The 22,605-nt window shown below is 44.5% G+C and overlaps 1 protein-coding gene across 2 annotated transcripts in view; it reads left to right on the forward strand.

Annotated features, from left to right (window-relative positions):
* The window catches only part of CACNA1S (calcium voltage-gated channel subunit alpha1 S), an 86,210-nt gene that overhangs the window by 58,503 nt on the left and 5,102 nt on the right, over positions 1-22,605 (forward strand). Inside the window, exons 29-40 of one of the 2 annotated variants that reach the window (XM_053246523.1) lie at positions 593-649; positions 3,891-4,031; positions 4,173-4,238; positions 6,034-6,125; positions 12,362-12,521; positions 13,593-13,720; positions 15,420-15,516; positions 15,634-15,736; positions 17,372-17,473; positions 17,657-17,781; positions 20,327-20,455; positions 22,091-22,317. In XM_053246523.1, coding sequence (XP_053102498.1) covers positions 593-649; positions 3,891-4,031; positions 4,173-4,238; positions 6,034-6,125; positions 12,362-12,521; positions 13,593-13,720; positions 15,420-15,516; positions 15,634-15,736; positions 17,372-17,473; positions 17,657-17,781; positions 20,327-20,455; positions 22,091-22,317 — 1,427 coding nt within the window. The remainder of the gene's footprint in view (positions 1-592; positions 650-3,890; positions 4,032-4,172; positions 4,239-6,033; positions 6,126-12,361; positions 12,522-13,592; positions 13,721-15,419; positions 15,517-15,633; positions 15,737-17,371; positions 17,474-17,656; positions 17,782-20,326; positions 20,456-22,090; positions 22,318-22,605) is intronic. The other variant, XM_053246525.1, reaches the window with a different exon arrangement.

A 22,605-nucleotide genomic window follows, 5' to 3' on the forward strand; every position in this document is an offset into this window, starting at 1 on the left:
AAAGATTTTTCTTGGCCTGCGCTATTCTGTAGAAGGTTATTTTCCCTCCTTCCCTCAGGTGATTCTGCCCAATCTTTGGATTATTTTCATCTAACAAAAAGGGGGCTCATGGTTTCAGAAGAACTCTGCAAGATGGGACACACTCTAAGAGCCAAGCTATTCTAGCCACAAAATGTCATTGTAGAAGCTTCTGGTGGCGAAGGGACATGCTGAGAACCCACATCAAGCAGCTGGGAGGATTCTATCTCTTCTGGACTCCTTTGATAATTCCAGTTCTTTTGGGTGAAGTCTAAGCTCTCTATAGCAAACCTCAGTTATCTTCTCTTCAAACCAATGCACTAGACATAGGTCTATATTCCATCCAAGTATTGTTATTTCATGCAATATTCCTTAAGTCCTTTTATCCCTTCCTGCCTGTCTTGACTTTGTTATCATGGCTTTCATTAGCATCTTTCATGATCCCCCCCTCTGTGAAAAGCAACGCTCCCCACTTGCCCAACCCATCCCTTGTGTTTCTTTTTCATTCTGTCCCTCATTTCTTTTCCTTTGCAATTATGAGATTCTTTGGTTGACATTTTTATTCTCTTGACAGACTGTTCTTGCTTCCAGTGGTGGATTGTACTGCCTAAGCGGTGGCTGTAATGGCGTTGTAAATATCAGCTGCATGAGCTTGCTGTGGACATCCTTTTCTTTCATATTTCCCTTTTTCCCCCTTCCTAGACCATTCCTTATTGCGGTGTCCTGTGTTAGTGTGGATTGCATGAGACTGATGCCAAAACTGAGTCTTCAGAGATGTTGCAATGGAGGAGGGAAAGAAAGCTGTGCACCTTTGGAGTGCGTGCAAGGTGGTGGGGGCAGAGAAAGAGCCTAAATGTCTACATAACTGTTCCTGAAGCATCCATTCAGCATTTTAGCACTAACCTGGAAACAAAGAAACCACAGGGGAAAGTATCTTAGTAAGCATGGTATTTTTTCCTACTTTGACAATGGAAAGCCAGGGCATATTCAGAACACAAATATATATTAGTTTTATGTCAGTTTAGCTACCATGGCCTCCCCTCTTTCTGTAGTGAAGTGAAGAGATGTTGGAAATCCTAATCCCTCTCGTCGAATTACAGTTCCCTGGGAAGAAGAAAGGGAATGACTTTGTAACTGGTTAAAGAAGTCTTTGATGTAGATATCCTCCCAGACCAGTCATGCAAACTGGACAGATGATGCTGATACCTCCTCTTTCATGATGTGGATTGAGAGAAACAGAGCAAGATACCAGCACCTTTTGTTGATGTAGATGACAGGATTTGGACATGCATCAAATATACTTCGTTTAGTACTTCTGTGTGGTTGTGGCCCAAGAGCAGTATTCCAGTAAGAGTGCCTACCTGACTTCATAAAGGGCAGTCTCTCCCTTTTAACATGGTGATTGGAGAGAGAGAGAAATCTCTGCCCATACTAGAGCCTTTTGACTGTTCTTAAACTATTGCAAATCTGAGCAGATCATAGATGCTCTGATGCACAACTGCCCCATGTGATCTGAAAGTATGATGCTGTTGCCCTACTTTAAACAGGGATGGCTTGTCCTGGGACACTAATTTTATAAAAGTGCCCGCTCAATAGCAGTCTCAGACAGAGCATCCACATGATGATTTTGAAGGACAACAGGTGAGCATCCCACACATACCCTGACATAGTATGAAAATGATGCTGCCTCTCTCATAATAGTGGAGAAAAGCCACAAATGCTTTTTAAATATATTTGTAAGCAGCTACTTCCAGTGTCTGTTCTTTTCTTTCTTTTTCTTTTTCTTTTCTTTTTGTGCCTCTGCCATGCCTGAGGTAGACCAGCTATGGTAGGGAGATCCAGTTCAGGTGTTGATTTGGCAAGTCATGGGGGGCCAGAGGCAGGAAGAGTAGATGAGGATAGGCCAGGGTTAGGTACAGTGAAGTAGAGGGCTGGACTCAGAAAGTGTAGTCAGGGTGAGAGTGAGGTCAGTCAGTCGAGAACAGGCAAAATGAGGCGAGGCAATGAGGTAGGGCTGGCCTAGAGATAAAGATTTTATAGGACTAAGGGGTCCACTGACTGTGTTCAACCTGACGTTGCACCCCAGGGTGCCTTTGGTCCATGAGGTTATCTCTTCTCTGGTTTGCTGATGGGCCAGTATGTAAGTGGTGTGGGAGGTAAGGTGCTGCTGGAGACTAGCTGTTGAGAGGGCTCAAAACCTTCCCCCTAATGCCGCACAGTTCCCCCCTCACATGCCAGAAAAAAATGGAGGATAGATGAGAAATGTGATTATCACAAGCTGTCCAGAAACAAAAGAGGTTGTCACATTATGCACAGATGGTCAGCAAGAATATATCACTCCTTTTTTACTTTCTGTAGGACCATTGTTGCATAGAACTAACAGCTTCTAGCTTTCAGCTTTTTATGTGAAGCTTCTAACACAGCTGTGGTGACCTTTCTATGGCTGCACCAAAAGAACAGCCCTACAAAGCAGATGGTGGGGGCAGTATTGGCAGTGTGATTGTCAGTTTTGCTCTCTGATGGACAGCAAGTGCCAGCAAATATATCGCCGAGAGTCCAGGGAGAGGAGAGTCTAACTTCCATTCCTGGCCTAGCCTGCAGGCCTGTTCTGTGCAGTTTCACCATAGAAGAAAATACAGCAAGGGCAGAAAAACCTAAAGCCCAGAGAGACATAAAACTAAACTCTGAATGTGTTTGCCACTTTCAGAATAAAACTGTTAGTACTATGTCTGCACAAGCATAAAGCTGTGGATCAGTTTTATGCTGGATGTATGCTAATGCACAGCTAACCCTTGCAATCTGCCCTGTAATGTGTCATGGAATTGCTTGTACACTGAATAAGCACCAATGTGCTTTCGACTGCAATCACTGTGCCAACATCTGCACAGTGTTAAGGCATGTCTCCACTACAACTAAATCAATTTAACTGCCAGGGCTTCCCCCACAATGAACTGTAACTGTAGTTCTTCTAGGGTTGTTGTTTTTATATGCCCACCACAAAGCTACAGTTCCTACAATCCCTTGGGAAAAATCATGGCAGTTATAGCAGTTTCAAAGTGGTTTGTACATAAATATGCTAATAAGATCTATGATGGCCCTGGATCATCTGAAGCCACTCTGTTCCTGATGTAAGATGTACAAACTGTATCCCTTGACTCTTCCACTTACTTGCACCATGCTCGACTCCCAATGGTGAAGACGCCATGATTTCAGTAAAACCATCAGCCCAACAGTTCTAGAGGCAATTTGATGTTAGTCCAGGGAAAAATCACTAGGAAGTTTTTCACACTCAACTTTTAGTTCGCATCTCCTCCGGAATGGAGATGTGTATTCACATATCGGCCAGATTTACCCTGAAGTCCCTGCGAGCTATCAGGGAGCACTTCACAAACAATTTGGGCTGTTCATCACACGTTAAACGAGTATAGCCCGATTTATATCTGGGGTGAAACCCCTCAATTTTTGCATCGTTTTTGGGGGCAACTTCAAACTTGCAGTAAAATCTCGTAGAAAAGCCCGCTGTCTGGGAAACTCCAGGCCCAGAAGCAAGAGATTCATCTTCCTGTGGGGAACCTGAGTTCAATATTGGTGGCATGAATCTCCCTCCATTCCTTCTGAGTTAGCATGTAGTGAACCATGTAGTATTTCCCCATCCCTTAGTTTAGCATGCTGTTGGCCACAAGGCCCTAGTTCTACCCGTGTTGCAGTCATTGCTGTGCTTGTTGCCATGGGATATATTCACAGACCAAGCAGCAGGTAACCTGGAGAGGCAACTTCTCTGGTGAATAACCTGCTGAATAATCCAGATCCTCTGTCTTCTTCTGTCTGCTTCCATTTCCACTCACTGCCTAAGGTATGCTTTCTATCCACAGCCTCCTACCCCAGCTAATGAAGAAAGTGGTCGAGTCTCAATCACCTTTTTCCGGCTTTTCCGTGTCCTACGGCTGGTAAAACTGCTGAGCCGAGGAGAAGGAATTAGAAACTTGCTCTGGACCTTTATCAAGTCCTTCCAGGTAAATGTATCACATTGGCTGGGAGGACATAAACCCACCTTCAGGTATGAGAAGGAACTGAGCATTACAAGCAGCAGTTTCCATCTCATTGCTACGCTGGCATTATATAAGACCTATTGAATCCTATGCTTTGTCCCATAGGCTCTGCCTCATGTGGCCTTGCTGATTGTAATGCTGTTCTTTATCTATGCTGTAATCGGGATGCAGGTAAGCATGCAAGGAAAGGCTTCTGTTCCATCAGCGCGGAGGTACAACCAAGATTCCATTTATAAATCACTTGTGGAGATAGGGTCCGAGATTTTGGTGTCATTTCCTTCCCTGCAGTCTTGCTTGTTTTCAGCTCCTTGTCTTTCCTATCTGAAGAGCTAAGGGTATTGTGTGAAACAGGCACAGTATTTTTCCTGTAATGCAGACAGGAAAGCCTCAGACTGGTCCTGCATCCAATGTGGCAGCAGCAGGCGGCCACAATGAGATGCCTATTGCCTGACAATCTTGGTCCACAATCTGACCCATGCCTTAAAGGTCATAGGGGTTTTGTTTGTTTTGCACCGTGCCACACACTGCCAGGCAGGTTTTTCTGTTTTTCTCTTTGCTGCCTGGCATCTTGCCTGGCTGGACAAATAGTACACACAATGCTATTTGAGGGGTCAGCATGGGAAAAAAAAACTTGCTGACTGTTTCAAACAGGGTCTTGCCTGCTGACCCTTCAAATGGCTGCTCATCTGCACATACGTCAGTGAGTGTGGAGTTCAGATAAGTGTGGCGATGGGGGTGAGCTATATAGGGGGCAGGGGAGGCAGAAAGAGTGCCCCCCCGGGTCCATGTCCTTGGGACGTGCTCACCCAATTGTGGAAACACTCCTGGTTTAATCTTAATTCTATGCCTGTTTTCTCAGTTATAAGTCACACTCGAGTTCTGTGGGGTGGGAATGACCAGAAGATTACATTGAACAGGAATTAGACCAATTCATGGAAGATAACTGGGGCTATCAAGAGCAATTAGGCATGGCAGTTAAATAAAACCTCCAAGGTCAGAGGCAGTATATCATTGAATACCAGTTAATGAGATGCAACTGTAGTGGAGAACTGTTCTTTCATGTCCTGCTTATGAGCTTCCCAGAAACATCTGGATGGCCATTACTGGAAACTACTAGATAGGCCTTAGGCCTTCAGTGCAGGCAGGGGGGAACCTTGAGAAGCAACTCTTCACTTAAATTGTGTGTGTGTGTGTGTGTGTGTGTGTGTGTGTGTGTGTATGTGTAGAAAAGCCACTTTGCGGGGAGAGAGATGGGTTATTAGGTTTAGTTTCAATGGGGATTCAGTAAAATGAGGGGGGAACCTCTCAAATGCTTAGTGGGGGATCTACAGCCCTGCTGGGCCTTATCCAGCAGGGCTCTTCTTACATTCTTATGAGTCCAATGGGACTTGGTTCCTATACATATGCTCAGGATGGTAACCTTAAGGCCAAACTACACCATATAATGAAGATTAATTAATGCATTTTTATGCCTTTAATTTTTCTTTTTAAAAATGGAAATGATCCAAGTGAGGAGGACTGTAGCACTGAAGAATGGAGAGTTTAACCTTTATCTCCCCTTTCTCCAATGAAAATATGGGCTCTGGTTGTACGTTTTCCCTAACAAAGCAAAGAGCAGCTTTAGGGGTGGTGAATTTTCACTGAGAAAATAATGCCGTGGGCGGGAGGGAGACTTAAAGAATACTTCACTGTGGTCCCAATTCAGATCAGCTTTCTCTCTCTCTCTTTAATTAAAAATATTTGAAAGATCAAGATGCACTCATACATCTGGTAGAATTAAAAATATTTGAAAGATCAAAATGCACTCATACATCTGGTAGAACAAGTCATTTGGCCCTGGCTTATTAATTTGTTTTGGGAGGAAAAACCAGCCTAAAGAATCAGAGAAAAACTATACAGTTGAAGTACTGTTGATGCTTGCAAAAAGAAGTTCCTGACAATGATGAATGAGTTTTTTGATTTACAGATGTTTGGGAAAATTGCTCTGGTGGATGGAACCCAAATAAATCGGAACAACCACTTTCAGACTTTCCCACAAGCGGTACTACTGCTGTTCAGGTCTGTGTATCAACTAAGTCTTCTTCTGTGGTATAGCCCCAGTATGACTACTTTCAAAGTGCCCAAGATAGTTCAGAACTGCTTCTTTACACTTTCACCTTATGGACTCTTTTGCCTTTCGCAGCATCCTTGAGAGAAGAGCCTTTACAATCCACAAAAACACTATCATACTGATATATTTAAGAATGAGGTCCCAAGTATATTTTCAGCAGACATAAAGCAGGCTTGAGTCAAATTTAGCACAGCAGTATGTGTGCTTAATAGCTTTAGCACTCATGAAAATAGCTGTGCTGTGATCAGGGAACTGCACACCACAGCAGGAGTGTTTGAATCTGCTTCTCACATGGCTGTCCACAGGATCACGTGGGAAATACCCAACCACTCCCAAAGGGGGTGCAATGCTGGTGTTGGTACTTCCCACATGTTCCGGTGAATACATAGCAATATGGAACAACAGTAACACAGAAGCAATTTTGACAGCAGTTGCAACATGACCATGAGAATGATCTTCCCTGACTATTCAAGCCATGTAAGAATTTTGCACGATTTATGTGCCATGCTATTTTTTCACTAATTGAGGTTATTGCTGTGAACCCACACCAGCAAGTCTCATGATGCAGACAAAGATGTTAACAAGCCAGTCTTTTCTGCATTCCCCTCCTCTGTAGTCGATTATGAGCCCTTTCACAGGATCAAACAGAGGTGGTTTGCGGGGGTAAAGAGCTCCTAATCCAATAGCCACAGGCAAGCGGAATCTCTGTTTGGGTCTGCAAACTCAACACAGATGATGATTTGGCCAGCAGGAGTCTTCGTTACTGAAATCAGGAGCTGGGTCCTCGAAGGACTGAAACACCTATCCTATCATGCATTGCGCTGTCAGAAGACTAGCAATGCTCATTACACCATCAGCTGTCATCTGATTGGCCATGAAAGGGCAGGAGGCAGGACCAGCCTTACTGAAAGCATTGCAAGCAAAGGATCATAGAATGTGCATTTCAAAGCAGCACATTCACATATGCCAGCCCCTGCAGCCGCAGCACTCTATTACAGTCATGGCCGCTGCTTCCTGAGACCGCTTATCAAAGGCAGACACACCCTGTCTGCCCCACTAATTGTGGTATTAGTGCTCACTTTTCATCCTACCTGGGTAAAGGATCTGAGTTACCCAGATTTGAGTGCATTGGTTTGGAGGGATTCCTGTGGGTTCATACAACCATGAATACAACTGCCCTCTACCATCTTTTTCATGATCACATGAAAGTTGAGGACCTACAATATTAGGCTTCTCTTGATCTAAACAACACAAGTTTTTCTCTAGAAACTCTCTAGAAACGTGTGTTGTTTAGCTAATATCTAGAGGCATCAGCACTTGCCCCCTGGAAATAGCTGAGGTTGCTTTTACAACAAGCAAAATAACAGATGTAGCTTCTCAAAACTTGCATGGTGCAGTAGTCTGAATTCCAAACAGAAAACCCAAGGGAGGCTTTACAATATATATATTAAATAGATTAGTCACAGTTCCCAAGGCCAGATGCAACTGCTCTAACTACTTACTTGCCTGTCATAGAAATCAGCTTCTTTCTACTCCAGAGTACTATCTGACATAGCTAATTGGTGGCATAGGTTTGTGGATGATTCCTACAGCTTCTGTCATTTACTCTGGCAGTCCATTCATCACACTAGTACACAATGTGTGAAATTTCCACTCTCTGGTACTGGCTGATAATTGCTCAATTTCTTCTTCCATGCTGTATCTGACTGAGACAACTCCAACATCCCCTCCTTTTGCAGCTTTTCTCTATTAGTGCTCTGTCCAGGAGCAGTTTTATTGAGGTTCCCAGTAGGGTTCAGTGTTAAACTTCTGGAGGAAAAATCAGACTCACAAATATGTCCAATTTGAATGCATTATAGAATTAGATGAACTAATTTGCCAACACATAGTCCTCTTGGAGAAGGAATAGACTTGGTGGATCAGATACAATACATTGTGCTCTTTAAGGTCTCACTAATCCTGCTGCATGCCAGAAAAGACTTTTGTTCATGGCTTTAAAAAAAAATACTAGCCGACCCCACACAGAGCATCTGTGTGCTCTTTGCGGCCAGCGGTTACCTCTCCTCCCCACCCCGTTCTGCCCCAGTCTCTGCTTCCGGGCCCAGCCACCGCTCCTCCCCACTGCCACTTCTGCCCCCACACTTTCTCCCCCCCCTCCTGGACCTTAACTCCACGGCTGGGCCGGGTCCACCACCTCTGACCTCCACAGCTGGTCCGCCGCCGTGGCAACCAATCCTCCTGGGTGCGCCTCAGCCAATCAGGCGCATCCGCCACCCAGCCAATCAGCTGGGCTCTGGGACACACATTCCAAGGCACACCCAGGAGAATTAATATAATAGATATCTGGCAATGCTGTGGGCAACTCCAGAATCAGGGAGCTGTGAGATCCCAGGGCATGGTCTTGAGGGCACATGATACAGCCACCTTGTAAAAGCTAAGCAGGTTTAGGCCTGCATATGCCTGGATAGGCGTCCACCTGGGAATCTTATGCTTATTTATTTTATTTATTTATTGTTGAATTTCTATACTGCCTTTCATTAAAACAATCTCAAGGCGGTTCACACAGTTAGAACAGGACTATTAAAATGACACAATTAAAATATTAAGCTAGAATATAAAAATACAGATCTGATTACAAATATATATATTTTTAAAGCACAATATAACCATAAAAAGCTACCTTGTTAACTACCTTGTTCCATGATGGAAGAAAGGCAGGATATAAATTAATAAATAAACTCAGAAATGAAAGTTCCAAAAACAGAGACAGAACAGTGCTTATGATTTTGCATTATACAGACTCCAAGAATGTTGGTCCCCATCCCCTTTCTTTCTGGTCTCAACCAGTGTTTTCTCTAATTTTTTTCATCTGTGTGCGGAATGAGTTTTGTTCTGAGCGGCAGTAACAAGGCAGTGTGTGCACACATGCAGTCAGAGTGGGGCCTTCCTGATTCCACCTGAGCGGGATCAAAAATTAACTGAGATGACATTAAAAAATGTGTGAGCACACGCATTAGAGGGAACACTGGTCTCAACCTGACTCCAAGACAGAATGCTGCTGGGAGGGTCTGATTGCGGAGCAGACAAAGTAAAGTGGTTTGGAACAGCAGATGTGGTCAAGATAGACTGGGGTCAAATTGATATCAGGTGGACAAAGAGAAGAAGGGCTAGATGCAACAGATGAAGTCTTGGACAGGCAGGTGGTCAAGTACCAGCAAGGCAAGACTATTGCTCAGGAAAGGACTATTGCTTAGACTGAGAAACAAAACCTGGAGCAAATTGCCCACTTGCCCATTTCTTTTGTGGGTTGGGTGGTAGGAAGCACCCATCATTCTGTACCACCCAACCCACTTTGGTGTCCCTAGGACCTACCCATGGAGAACAATGGAGTGATTCAAGTTCGCCACTGCTCCCTATGGACGAAACAGAGTGCACTGTGCACATTTTGCAATCCTGCCTTGAAGAACACTGCGAAGCAGCACACACACAGTCCCTCTCAACACAAAACATCACATTTTGCCAAACACACAGTCCAAAGATGGCCAAAAAAAAGAATCACAGATCCAGAATCCACTGCCAACCACAGTGCCTGTGCTGCAGTAACACCATTGGCACAAGTTGTCTCATACACAATTATGATTTCATCCATACTTACAGCAGCTGCCACAGCACAGAAGCACCCTTAGCAGCCAGTAAACATAACCATAAGCTCAACCAGAACAACATTTTTTCAGCCACATTTTGACTGTGAGTACACCTTGCAATGCAGAATGCAGACCAGAGCAGTGAATGAAAGCCAGACATAGAGACCAGACAGACCAGAAGGCCAGACATGAAGCATATCACAGCAATCACCAAGAAATGAGAGCCGACACATTTCTCACTACAAAACCATCTCACAAACAGACCAAACCACAACTCAAGGAAAGAAGGCACCCAAGTCCTGCCTTTGTCAATCTGAGATCCAGCAAAACCAGACAACTCTAGAAACAAGCAATAGCACAGCATTATACTCAGTGCTGAGAAAAGAAAACTACAAAATCAAACCTTCCTTGATTCCTTCCTGCTCTCCTGTTGTAAGGGCTCTCTCTGCCTTCCAGTCCCTTTGAATACATTTTGAAATCACCCCTCTTTTGTTCCCACTTTGTTAATCTGAGATCCAGAAAAACTGTTATAGTGCAGCAATAATATACACAGTGCTGAGAAAAGAAAACCACAGAATCAAACCTTTCTTTCTTCCTGATGTATCCTCTTCTTGCATAAGCCCTTAAAACCCATCTCTTTGGCCTGGCCTTTCAGGGTTTTAAATTAGTTTTAATTGTTTTAATGCTAACCTGGTTTTCAGGGTTTTAATTGTTCTGATAGTTTAATTGTTTTTCAAGATGTTTTTAAATTGGTGTTCATATTTATATTTCTGTTTTAATTGTTATTGGTTTTAATGGTTTCTGTTTTTAATTGTAAAGAGCCCTGAGCCATTTTGGAAGGGCGGTATTAAAAAAAACAGATAGATAGATAGATAGATAGATTAAGGGCTCTCTCTGTGTCTCCCAGTCCCTTTGAATACATTTTGAAATTCCCTCCAAAAGTATTTTTCCCTCCCCCCAGCGAGGGAACAGTTGCCCATGCCAACACTTGATTTTAATGACAACAAACCAACCAAGAAGCAGGGAGATCTCAAGCCAATTGGAAGCCAGAGCTAGAAAACCAATCAGCAAGGTGGGAAAGTCCACCAAAATGGCCACACAAATTGTGCAAATCGATTCACATAGAATCGGGGCTGGTTTGATTCTACCTTGAATCAGCCCCTTCATTTAAGGGGTGATTCGATTTGCAGTCGAATCCATGAATCGCCTTTGATTTGGCGTTAATCAGTTTGCACGTTAATCGAATTGCACATCCCTAGCAATAGTCACTGTTAATATACAGTAAGAACCTGTAGGGGGGAAACATACTACACTGCAGTAGAAATACTAGCCATTATGTGGTTGACACTGCACTTCAGCAGAGAACAAACCAATATTTCCCTCTGCCGGGGAGCTGCTGTGGTGGCACAGCTCCCTGGAAGAGGGAGATATTGGCTTGTTCTCTGCTGCAGTGCAGTGCCAACCACATAAAGGCACTGAGCCCTGCTGGCAGCATCCCTGAAATCTCTAGCATTTCAGACTTTCCAAACCACAACATGTCCTCTTGTAACCCAGTTAATGCATTCTGGAACAGGGGCTCCATCAGGGGCATATCTAGGGTAGGGCAGGCAGGACACATGCCCTGGGAGCCACTTGAAGGGGGCGCCATTTTAAAAAAGAATTTTTTTAAAAAGGCCACCAAACACAAAATGGCCACCGTGCATGCTCAAATGACTTCTGTGAGGCCCCAGACCATGCCAGGCCTCGCAGAGGCCATTTGAGCATGTGCGGTGGCCATTTTGTTTTCAGTGGCCATTTAAAAAAAACTTTTTAAAACAGGTATTTATTTTTTTAAAAAAAATTAATATAAATCACTGCACACATATTCAGATTGGCACTATGTACAGAGAATCAGGGCTTGTGAATACTGAGCTGAAGCTTATGAGCTAGGATTGTATTCATTTGCTCTTACTTTGCTTCTTGTGATAAGTGAGTTAAATGTGATGTCTTAATAACATGGCTATTAATGGCGAGTTTGTCTTTGAATCAGTGTGAAATCCTTAGTATTAAGGCCCACTGGAAGTTTCTTGCTCTCTTTCTCTCATTTTAACTGTCTTTCTGAAATACCAGAATATATTCCAAGCAGTGACACAGTTTACTCTGCATATCCTTTAATTAGTATCTGGGAAAAGTCAAATTCTCCATTTATTTTTAAAAGTTATGTAATAGTGATGCTACAATGCATAGTAGAGAATTAGACAGGCACTTCTGTTTTCCAAGTACACCTCCACATAGTATTTGAGTATTTCACGAGGCCCAGCATACTGACATTTGTAGTTTTCCAGCATCTTTTGGTCTGGCTACATGCACTGCGAAATAGTTTTTGAAATATTAAAAGATTAACGAGCTTGACTTGTATTTTTCAGCTCATATTATGGTAACATTATCTGAAAGATGAGTGTCAGATGTTTGGACAGGGGGCGCAATTTCAGTGCTTGCCCTAGGCGCTATTTTCCCTAGATATGCCTCTGGGCTCCATCTTACCATATCCTTCTCTCTAGGTGTGCAACAGGTGAGGCCTGGCAGGAGATCTTACTGGCTGCCAGCTATGGGAAGCGGTGTGACCCCGAGTCTGAATATGCCCCTGGGGAAGAAAACACTTGTGGCACAGGCTTTGCTTATTTCTACTTCATCAGCTTCTACATGCTATGTGCATTCCTGGTATTATTTTATTATTATTATTAGTATTATTATTATTTCGATTTCTATACCGCCCTTCCAAAAATAGCTCAGGGCGGTTTTCAAAGAGAAACAATAAATAAATAAGATGGCTCCCTGTCCCCAAAGGGCTCACATTCTAAAACGAAACATAAGATAGACACCAGCAACAGTCACTGGAAGTACTGTGCTGGGGGTGGATAGGGCCAGTTACTCTCCCCCTGCTAAATAAAGAGAATCACCACGGTAAAAGGTGCCTCTTTGCCAAGTTCACTTCTCTCTCAGCCTAACCTATCTTGTGTTTATTTCCTAGACAATTGATTTAAATGTGACATTAATATGGATCAGTGTGGAAGCAATGCAAAGAACAGTAACAATAATAAATATGTATTAAGGGCTAAATTAGTGGTAGCCAGGCCATCAGTCACAAGTTAACTCATTCACATATAAATTTAGGTGGGGGCAATGTCCCTTTAACTGTAAAAGGAGTGCTAGGGAGAAGGCTGCTGAACCCTCCTACCCCACACACCTTACCTCCCCACAATGCATTGCTGCACCCTAATAGTTCTCCACACACACACACACCATCCCTCCTCCAACAAACATGTCTGCTCCATTTTAGACAAGTTAGTTGGTACAAGTGAGTGTGTGGGAGAGAGATCCATCAAGCTGCTGGAGCTAGTGCAACAGTGGCGATGAGGAGAAGTTGCTTCTGCATGCAAGCTCCATCCTTGCTACTGATACCACCGAGCTACAGCATCAAGCAAGAGCTGAGTGAGGCCAGCTTGGTGAGAGGGAAGAGGGGCAGGGCTAGTGAAGGAGGCGGGGCTGGCATCAGGGGGCAAGGCATGTGCCTTGTTGCCTTTCTCCTCAAGCGGCAAAAGGCAATAAACTGGAGCTGGAGGTGCCAGAGATTGAACCTGGGATTTTTCTGCATGCTAAACACATGCTCTACCGGTGAGCTACAGTCCTCCTCTGGGCACAGATTTTCAGCTGAGTTCATTCTAGTGAGGGATTAGCAACATTTCCCGCTGCCTCCTTTCACATACTTTGTGTCAATGCTTTCCGCCTTAGATTATCAACCTCTTTGTTGCCGTCATCATGGACAACTTTGACTACCTCACACGGGATTGGTCCATATTAGGCCCACATCACCTGGATGAATTCAAGAAAATCTGGGCGGAATATGACCCTGAAGCCAAGTAAGAACCCATCAGTTATTAAACTTGTAATTATTGGACCTGAGTCTTTGTTGTAGTGACAGGAGAGCTCAGTGGTACTTCCTAGAAATGTTAAGTGGGAAGACCTGATGGAAGACATTTGAGAAAAAAGTTACATATATATCCACAGAATGGGAGCATAAATATGAACTTACTTTCATTCTTCCAGGTACTTCAGTCTTAATATAAAACCTTGATCTGAGCATACTTGGAATTCCCATGGATTATTTGATGTGTTTAGAATACGGATGTCAGAAAGCCAATTTTCTTGCTCTTGCTTGGACACTGCTGGTTATCATTGTGAACAGTTGCCCATTAAAAAGGGTCTGAGATATACAATAACAAATATGGCATATATAGTATATCCCTAAGCTGTGGCAGCTTAGATTTTGAATGGTGAATACTTCTTGAGACAGAGCAGCTTAGATGAATATTGATACTATTTTACGATAAATGGTGAGTTAAAATAATCCCAAATAATCCCAAATAATCAGAATGATCTATCTACCTGAGAATATGATTGGTAAAAAAAAGTACATATATACAATATCACTTTTAAAGAAAAATGTCCTCCCCTCTTGTGAGGGAGGGCAGGGCTGATGGTATGAAACACATATTGGAGAACCATGGCACAAACTGTGCTCACATGAAATGCAATATAACACATGAACAGATGTGTGTGTTTGCATATGTGTCTTATGCAGAACAAACAGGCTCTGGGATTAGTTCTAGCTCCCTGTTGCATGTACATGTGGTGGAAAACACCTTTTTGTGTTTGACCCAGTGCAGTGTGTGAGATAGACTGACTCTAGCTCCACCTCCACTGGCTGACATGATACGCACTCTAATGGAGCCGAAAAGCTCCGTGCTGGAGCTGGAGCAGAGCTGGGAGGCAGCCCCGACACTAGAGAGAACCGGCCATCATGCAGTCAGTATTACCATTGTTTCTCCCATTGTAGCAAACGGGGCGGGGGGACAGTGTGAAAACTGATTGTGCAAACAATTGCTAGTTCTCTCCAGCATCAGGGCTGCCTTCCAGCTCTGCTGCAGCCCTGACATGGAGTGTTCTGCAGGGGGCTTTGGCCCATACCTCTCCTACTATTCACAGGGCTTGGAGGGACATGAGGCCCTCACACAGTCTGCATGACGCCTTCACCCTTGTGCCTTCATGTTCAAAGGGCGAAAATATTTGTCTCCTGGAGGAATGTTTTCTGTGCTTCTATTTGTCCACTATACCAGACCAAGAGGACTCTATAAGCAGAACCACAGTTAAATCTTGGTTCCACGTGATGCCCCTGAGCATCTAAACCCAGAGTTTGAAGTGGGTTCCAGATCTGTTTATTTCAAGGAAGGTGGTTAAAATACATAAAATAAAATAAAATAGGTCGGTTCAGACATTACAACCAATGTTGAGGTGTTTTTTTTTAACCAGTTGGAAGTTGAATTCTTCTGGGACTCACATGGACAGGGAAGAGGGAAGCACTCACTCCCAAATATTGGGGACATTGTGCAGAACCAAGATGTAACCATGGTTCCATATAACATCTGAGCCTACCCATTGAGATAAAAGAGTGAATCAAAGAGGCTACCTCTCCATGGCTTCCATCTCCCAAAATTAGGAACTGAAGTTCAATTTCTGTAGCAGATGGATAAACTATGGTTGCCTTTCACTTTTCCTCAGGGGGCGCATCAAACATCTAGATGTGGTAACTCTATTGAGACGAATCCAACCTCCCCTGGGCTTTGGGAAGTTTTGTCCACATCGTGTGGCTTGCAAGGTAATATAGCAAAGGAGGCTGAAATGGATGTCAAGGGTGGATTTCCTTAATGTGCTGTGAGTACAAGAGTGAGTAAAATGCTTTCTTCTGTCATATGTGACTGTTTTTCTTATGCAGCGCCTGGTGGGCATGAATATGCCCTTGAATAGTGATGGTACAGTCACTTTCAATGCAACACTCTTTGCTTTAGTGAGAACGGCTCTCAAGATCAAGACCGAAGGTGAGAGATGAAACCTGCCCGTGACTACACCCTGAATAATTCCATTGTGCTCTCTGATAGTTACTGTTATTCAGCTCATGAGTTCTAAAGAGCACTAGTCACCTTATATGCCAGTAGAATTTCTGCTGACCGTAAAATCCATTACTGTGCAATTATACAGGCCCAACACAAGATGGTATAAATCAATAGTAACAAATGTCTTTCTAGTACATTTAATCACAAGACTCCAAAGAGTCAGGTCCTCATCAGTTGTAAATCAATGTAAATTACTTTAGTAGAGGTGTGCCAAAATGCCACATCTGGAGCTCTGTTGCTTTTACAAGTCCATGCTCCCAAAATGCAAATGTTGAGAATTTAATCCACCTGAGGGCTGATAAAAATGAAGATGGCCTTGTAAAGGCCACGAAAAAGCACTTACCAATGTAGGCACTCCACAAAGTCAGTGTCACATTTAAAAGGTTCTAACTCCAGGTACTGCCTGTTACACATGTATTTGCATTCCAGCAATCAATGGCTCAGGTAAACATTGCACACATATGGCCCAGACATAGGGATAAAGAGACAGCTAAACATGATACCAGCTGCCTGCAGCACCTACATAGGTAAATGTAGTAGGCTCCATGCAGGGTTGCCACCTGTTCCTTATTTAGAATTAGAATGTAGCATTCTTTTTCAAGTTAATAAGGAATGTAGTTTGTTTGGCCTTGGGCAGGAACGGCTGGTGCAGGCACCGCCAGGTGGGTGGGTGGCGAGAGGCACCTTTAAGCACAAATTAATAGGTGCTTACCTCCACTCCCGCTGCAGCTGCAAACTACTCCTAGCAGCATCGCGCTGCCCAGAACACCCTATGGTGGCGGATCAGCTTCATCAGTCTCCTGGTTTCCGTGGAGCCCATCCTCCACTGGCGGCCAGGTAAGTGGTGGAGCCGATCCGCCTCCGCAGAGAGGGCCGGAGAGTGTGCGGAGTAGTTTGCAGCTGCAGCCAGAGCAGAGGTAAGCACCTATTAATTTGTGCTTAGAGGTGTCTCTTGGCCTTGGGCTCCTGGCCTTGGGGCTAATAAAGTACTGTGCATGTTCTGGCTCATGTAATGAACCATTTTATTAAGATCTTACAATGTGTTGCTTATTTTGGAGCTCTTCAGGTAGCAAGCCAACCTCCATGTGACTGTTGCCATGCTTAAACTGGCCCTCAGATGCAGTCACCACTTGGGTAGAGCATGACATTAATAGCTACTTAGCAATGCCATATTAGGGATTCAGATAGGAAGTGAAAATTCATGAAGAAAAATATACAGATGAATTTTAAAAACCAATTAATTAGTTGGACATGAGTAGCTGAGAATGGATGACAGACAAGACGGAGGAGAGGGTGAACCACTGAGATTGACTTGATAGGAAAGGGAGGGGCCATAATTTAGCAATGGAGCACATGCTTTGTAATGCAGAAGATCCCAGGTTCAATCACGGGTTTTCCCAGTTTAAAAAGATCTCTGTTAGCCAGGCTGAGAAATATCTCTGCCTGAGACTCTGGAGAGCCACTGCTGCTGGCAGTCAGTGTGGATAGGCCTGGGCAAGATGGACCAATGGTCTGACTCACTGTAAGGCAGTTTCTTATGTCTGATTGGTGCTTTGGTAGGTAACTTTGAGCAAGCCAATGAAGAACTGAGGATGATTATTAAAAAAATCTGGAAGAGAACCAGCATGAAGCTCCTGGATCAAGTCATTCCACCAATTGGAGGCAAGTCATACGTTTGGCAGTCAAGACATAATTGGTGATCTCCATTCCCCTGACTATGTGTATCCCAGATTTGTATATCCCACCTATGATGATTGCATGTTCCTAGGCAGCCCGGAACATGCTGGCTGGCAGGCTACTATTACTGAGCAAGCCTAATGCTTTCACTTGTATGTACCCTTGTAGATGATGAGGTGACTGTGGGAAAGTTCTATGCTACCTTCCTCATCCAGGAACACTTCAGGAAATTCATAAAGCGTCAGGAAGAGTATTATGGGTACCGGCCCAAGAAGAATGCTGTCGAAATCCAGGTCAGTGAGAAATGAAGCCGAGGGCTCCTACATGTGTTTCCCTGATAGAAGAAACAAAGGCCGACATCCTGACTAAGTGTTTGCCTGCATGCCAGGAAGAAGCATCCCCACTCCAGAGAGTTTCTGAAGCACTACAGTACCTATTATGCAGCGGGATGTGATTTTCACCAATCTCTCCTTCCTCCAGAAGTGTCCTGTGTCACCTGAAAATAGGTCCCTGAGGAACCCTATTTTGGGGTGGTACAGGGCATTTCCAAGGGAAAAAGGGACTGGTGAAAATCCCCCCTTGTGCAATTGGCTCTGTGGAGCTCAGGAAGCTCTCCACAATGGGGACACTTCATCCCAGCGCATGGATGCACACTTGCAAAATATGTTTCAACCCACAGTGAAGTAACAAAACATGGTGAAAGCTTAGGAATCACTATTCTGCACCAGACTCCAGGTCTCCTAATGTGTTGTGTGCATACCGATGTTCACAGTTTTTATAGCCATACTTTGAAGTCCCCTAGAAAATTGATAGTTTGTCACAAAATAATCAAAGTATATAGGAAGCTGCCCTAGAATAAGTAAGCCAATTTAGCTCAATATTGTGTATGCAGACTGGAAGGAGCTCTCCAGGGTTTCAGACAGGCAGGGGTGTAGCAAGGTTGGAGTGGGCCTAGAGACAAATTTTTAAAATGCCCCCCTCCCGCCCTCACTGAAGCTCAGCTCATGAAGTAAAGAAATCTTAAATGAGGCTGAATAGTGATAACATAAAGCATAGTAATAAAAAGGTTTTGTAAATTGTGGATGATGTAAGTCATTTAATGGTACTAGAGAAAGACATGCTGTTCTGGTAGCTCCAGGTCTTAACACTCACATCAGTTTCGGAGGATGAATACAACTGAAGGAAGCCCGGGCGGGTGCGCGGCTGGGGGAGTCAGTCATGTGACTTGCCTCTGGGGGGCCCCCAAGGCAGTGGGCCTCCAAACAACTGTCTCCCCTTGCCCTATATAGTCATGTCCCTGCACAGGTATTTCCCAACTCTACATAGGGATGCCAGGATTGAACCTGGGACCTTTGTTGTGCAAAGCAGATGCCCTACCACTGAGCTATAGCCTCATTTAATAATATGGTCCTTTAGTAAATATCAAAGCTATTCACACGCACAGGCAAAACCAGGCTAAGGAAGCCCAGCCCAGTTTTGCCTGCCCATTCCCAAAGGCACCTTGGTGTCAAACGCACCTCCACAGCCACCCTCTAAAATGAGGTTAGGAGAGTGAGCGCTCTCCTAACCCCGTTTTTGTGATTGTCTGCCAGCTCTGGCAGAGTGCGGGACTCCCGGCCAACTTCAGGGAGGGGTGATCCCCATAATGCACCATGCACTAGGGGTGTGCAAACAGGTTTGATGTCGAACGTTCAACAGTTTGGGTCAAACAACCCCCTGTTCAGTCCAATCTCACACTGAACACCCCCAAATGTTCAGGGGGTTCGCGGACCGCTTTTAGTTTTAGTTGTTTTTTTTAACTCCCCTCGGGGCAGTTCCTGGAGGCAGCAGGAGGGTCTGTGAAGGTTCCCCCTCCCCCCACCGGCCTTCCTCATTCCCCCCTTCAGCTGGTTGAGCTGCTCTTCGGCCAGTTTTCGGCCTTCACCGTGGCCCGGGCCATGCAGAGGCCAAGTGCGCAGGCGCACAGGCTGCATAATGGCCACTGGACCACCAGGTGAAGGCCAAAAACCAGCCGAAGAGTGGCCAAACCGGCCAAGGGGGACATGAAGAAGGCCGGCAGGGAGAGGAAACTCTGCAGCCCCTCCCCACTGGCCACCTCCAGGAACTCCCCTGTGGGGAGTAAAAGTAAAAAAAAAATATTATTATCTTTTTACTAAAAACAGTCCGTGAACCCCCCTGGACCAAACCAACCCCAGGGGGGTGTTTCTAGGGGGTGCCGGACCGAAATGGCCTGGTTGGGTTTGAGGCCGGTTCGGCCTCGAACCGAACCGGGCCAACCAGTTCCGTGTACATCCCTACCATACACTCACATGATCCATTATGGAAGCAGCAGAGCGACACATCCCAGCACCCTGACCGTCTGAGCTACCACCAGCAGTGGGTAATTGTCTGGGTGGGTGTTCTGTCCACGGAACAGGGAGCCCTTGGTCATCTGCGGGAGGAAAGCTTTTTAAGGCTTCTCCCCGCTAACTTTCTTGCCCTTTCTCACTGCTTGTGAGAAAGCGCTCATTCTCATAAATTATTATCTTATTCATCCTCTTTTTCCATATATCACATGTGGTCATTTACCACAAGTGTTAGTCCTGTCAACAATAAGCACAGATTTCCTTATGGTGGGAAGCTGGTGTTGTGGGAATTGTGTGTGCATGAGTTGGGAGTATTGTGCATGAACCTAACCCCTGGAGTTACTTTATGGGAAGAAAAGTAAAAACTCCTTGGGAGGGAACAGGTGACTTGATCATACTCTTATTCTCACCCTGTTAACCCATTCCTTTCCTGTTAACTTATTCCTGTGGTATCACCTGGCAGTGATAGTCATTTCCATACTGTTCTAACCAGGCTGGCCTGAGGACCATTGAAGAGGAAGCTGCTCCTGAGATCCATAGAGCAATCTCTGGAGATCTGACTGCAGAGGAGGAGCTCGAGAGAGCCATGGTGGAGGCAGCAATGGAGGAAGGCATCTATAGGGTGAGCATTAGCATCTTTATCATATTCCACTTAGAGAGTATCTAAAATGTCCCTCACCCCTTATTTGCAAACTTCAAAATTCAGCAGTGGGCATCATGTTCAATTACTGGTGCCTATGACTTGTGCAGAGTGCTTCCTGACAACATGAGACCATTTGCCTCCTGTATACCTCCACCACATGGAAGTAATATTGTTCATCACCAACAATATGTTATTGGCTTGGGTGGGCAGAACATTAGAGAGCAGAAGGGCCTATACTGCTTTTTCCTAAGCTGTACTGCTTATAGCTATGCTGCTTTTTTCCTAAGCTGGTGTTAGTGGCCTCTTATAGTAAAACACTCGTTAATGTGATGGGTGGTGGAGGGTGATGCCCCATAAATGGTAAAGACCCTTGCAGGGCAGAATGTGCACACCATTCAAATGTGTTCCTATCAGGGCAGAGACATGAGTGAGCCCTCCTGCCCCTCAATCACCACAACATGCACACATAAGTGTGTATTTCAGTGCAGCCTTTTTCTTTGCCCTGTGGAACCTGACGAGAGCCATTAAGAACCAAGGTCCCTCCTATTTGCATAGCCCCACTGTTGAGTTTCATTTCTTGGTCCCACTAAAAGGCAACAAAGAGATGAAATCCAAGAACTAGCTTAATATGGTTATTGAGCTGCTGGCATTAATGTTCTGAAGAGCTGAAGCTTTGTGGGAAACTGTTTTGCAGTTCACAGAATCAAAGATTTTGAATAGGCTGCACACAATTCTCTTAATCCAAGCTCCTGCCCTGCGGTAGTATACCTTTATGTCTAAGCATCCCTAATGCAGATGTAAATCTAAAATTAGGAAATCAACATCTGATCTTAACAGCTCTACAGGGCAAGGGAGGTTGATGACTTGGCTATCAGGAATGCCGGGGCAGACTCTGCTTCCAGTTTCAGCACAGAACAGCTGGACTGCCTTGGGCTCTTTGTGTTCATTCTCTCATGGCTAAGTTGTGGACATTTTTGAAAGCCTCAGGGAACTCAGCATGAAGCTGGTCATTGTTAATAACATACATACTTGCATTGTTTGTTTATTGTGCCCTTCCTCCAAGAGCTCAGGGCTGTGTTCATGCTCTCTCCCTTCTTTTATCCTCATAACAACTCTGTGAGGTAGGTTAGACGGAGAGAAATGGGCCAGTAAGTTTCAGATGAGCAGGGATTTGAACTTGATTGTTCCTGCTCTAAGTCCTACAACACTCTCGCCACATACAAGGGCTTTCAAAAAGACCATTAAGATATGCAATTCTTCCAGTAAAACTATTTATGAATCCATCTGTATTGGCAAATAAAATTTCAGGTTGTTCTGCAACTCAAAAGCTCTATGGAACTTGAAAATGTTTTTGTTCCTCTACCTTAGTTGGTCTAATAATAATTTTGCATCTGCTCTATCTGTCTTGGGCATCCGCATGGCAACAACTGCAAGCTTTCTTCTAATTATTATAGAAATGTACTGGAGTTCGTCTTCTCCCAACTTTGCCCCCCCCCCGAGTCAGGGAGTCTAAATCTCATTGAAGATTGTGTCATTAGCTAAATTTTCTTCCTGCCCCATTCAGAACAAAAAAAGACCACAGTAACGTCCTCTCTCCTTCTCTATTATCCTCAGAGGACAGGAGGTTTGTTTGGCCACGTTGACACCTTCATGGAACCCAGCAGTCCCCTACCACCTCATATGGCCAACCAGAGGCCTCTACAATTCACAGAAGTGGGGAGTGAAGATTTAGACTCCCCCGTCTTCCTTGATGACTTCCCACCGGAAGGGCACTCCAATGTGAACAACAGCAACAATGTGAACAACAGCAACAGCAATGTTGACAACAATGCAACAGCATGGTAAAGCCTAGTGTGGGAGTCAGTAATGGGAGACAATCAGTCTGTGTCAATAAGTTGGAGGGATGCAGTCATTTTGCTGCGTTTGGAAGAACAGATGTGAAAGCGAAAAAGGAAAGGGTGTGAGCTGTGACTTGGACAGCAATTTGCAGTTGTTGGGTTTTTGGTTTGCTTGAAAAATCTAAAGACTGCATGCTTAGTTGTTTGGAGCAAGCTACAGATGGACTTGTCACACACAGCCCTGACATCCACGGTTTTGCATAACTGCTGACAGGCAATGGATACCTGACC

Source organism: Hemicordylus capensis, chromosome 4 (assembly GCF_027244095.1).
Source record: "Hemicordylus capensis ecotype Gifberg chromosome 4, rHemCap1.1.pri, whole genome shotgun sequence".
Classification (NCBI taxonomy): domain Eukaryota; kingdom Metazoa; phylum Chordata; class Lepidosauria; order Squamata; family Cordylidae; genus Hemicordylus; species Hemicordylus capensis.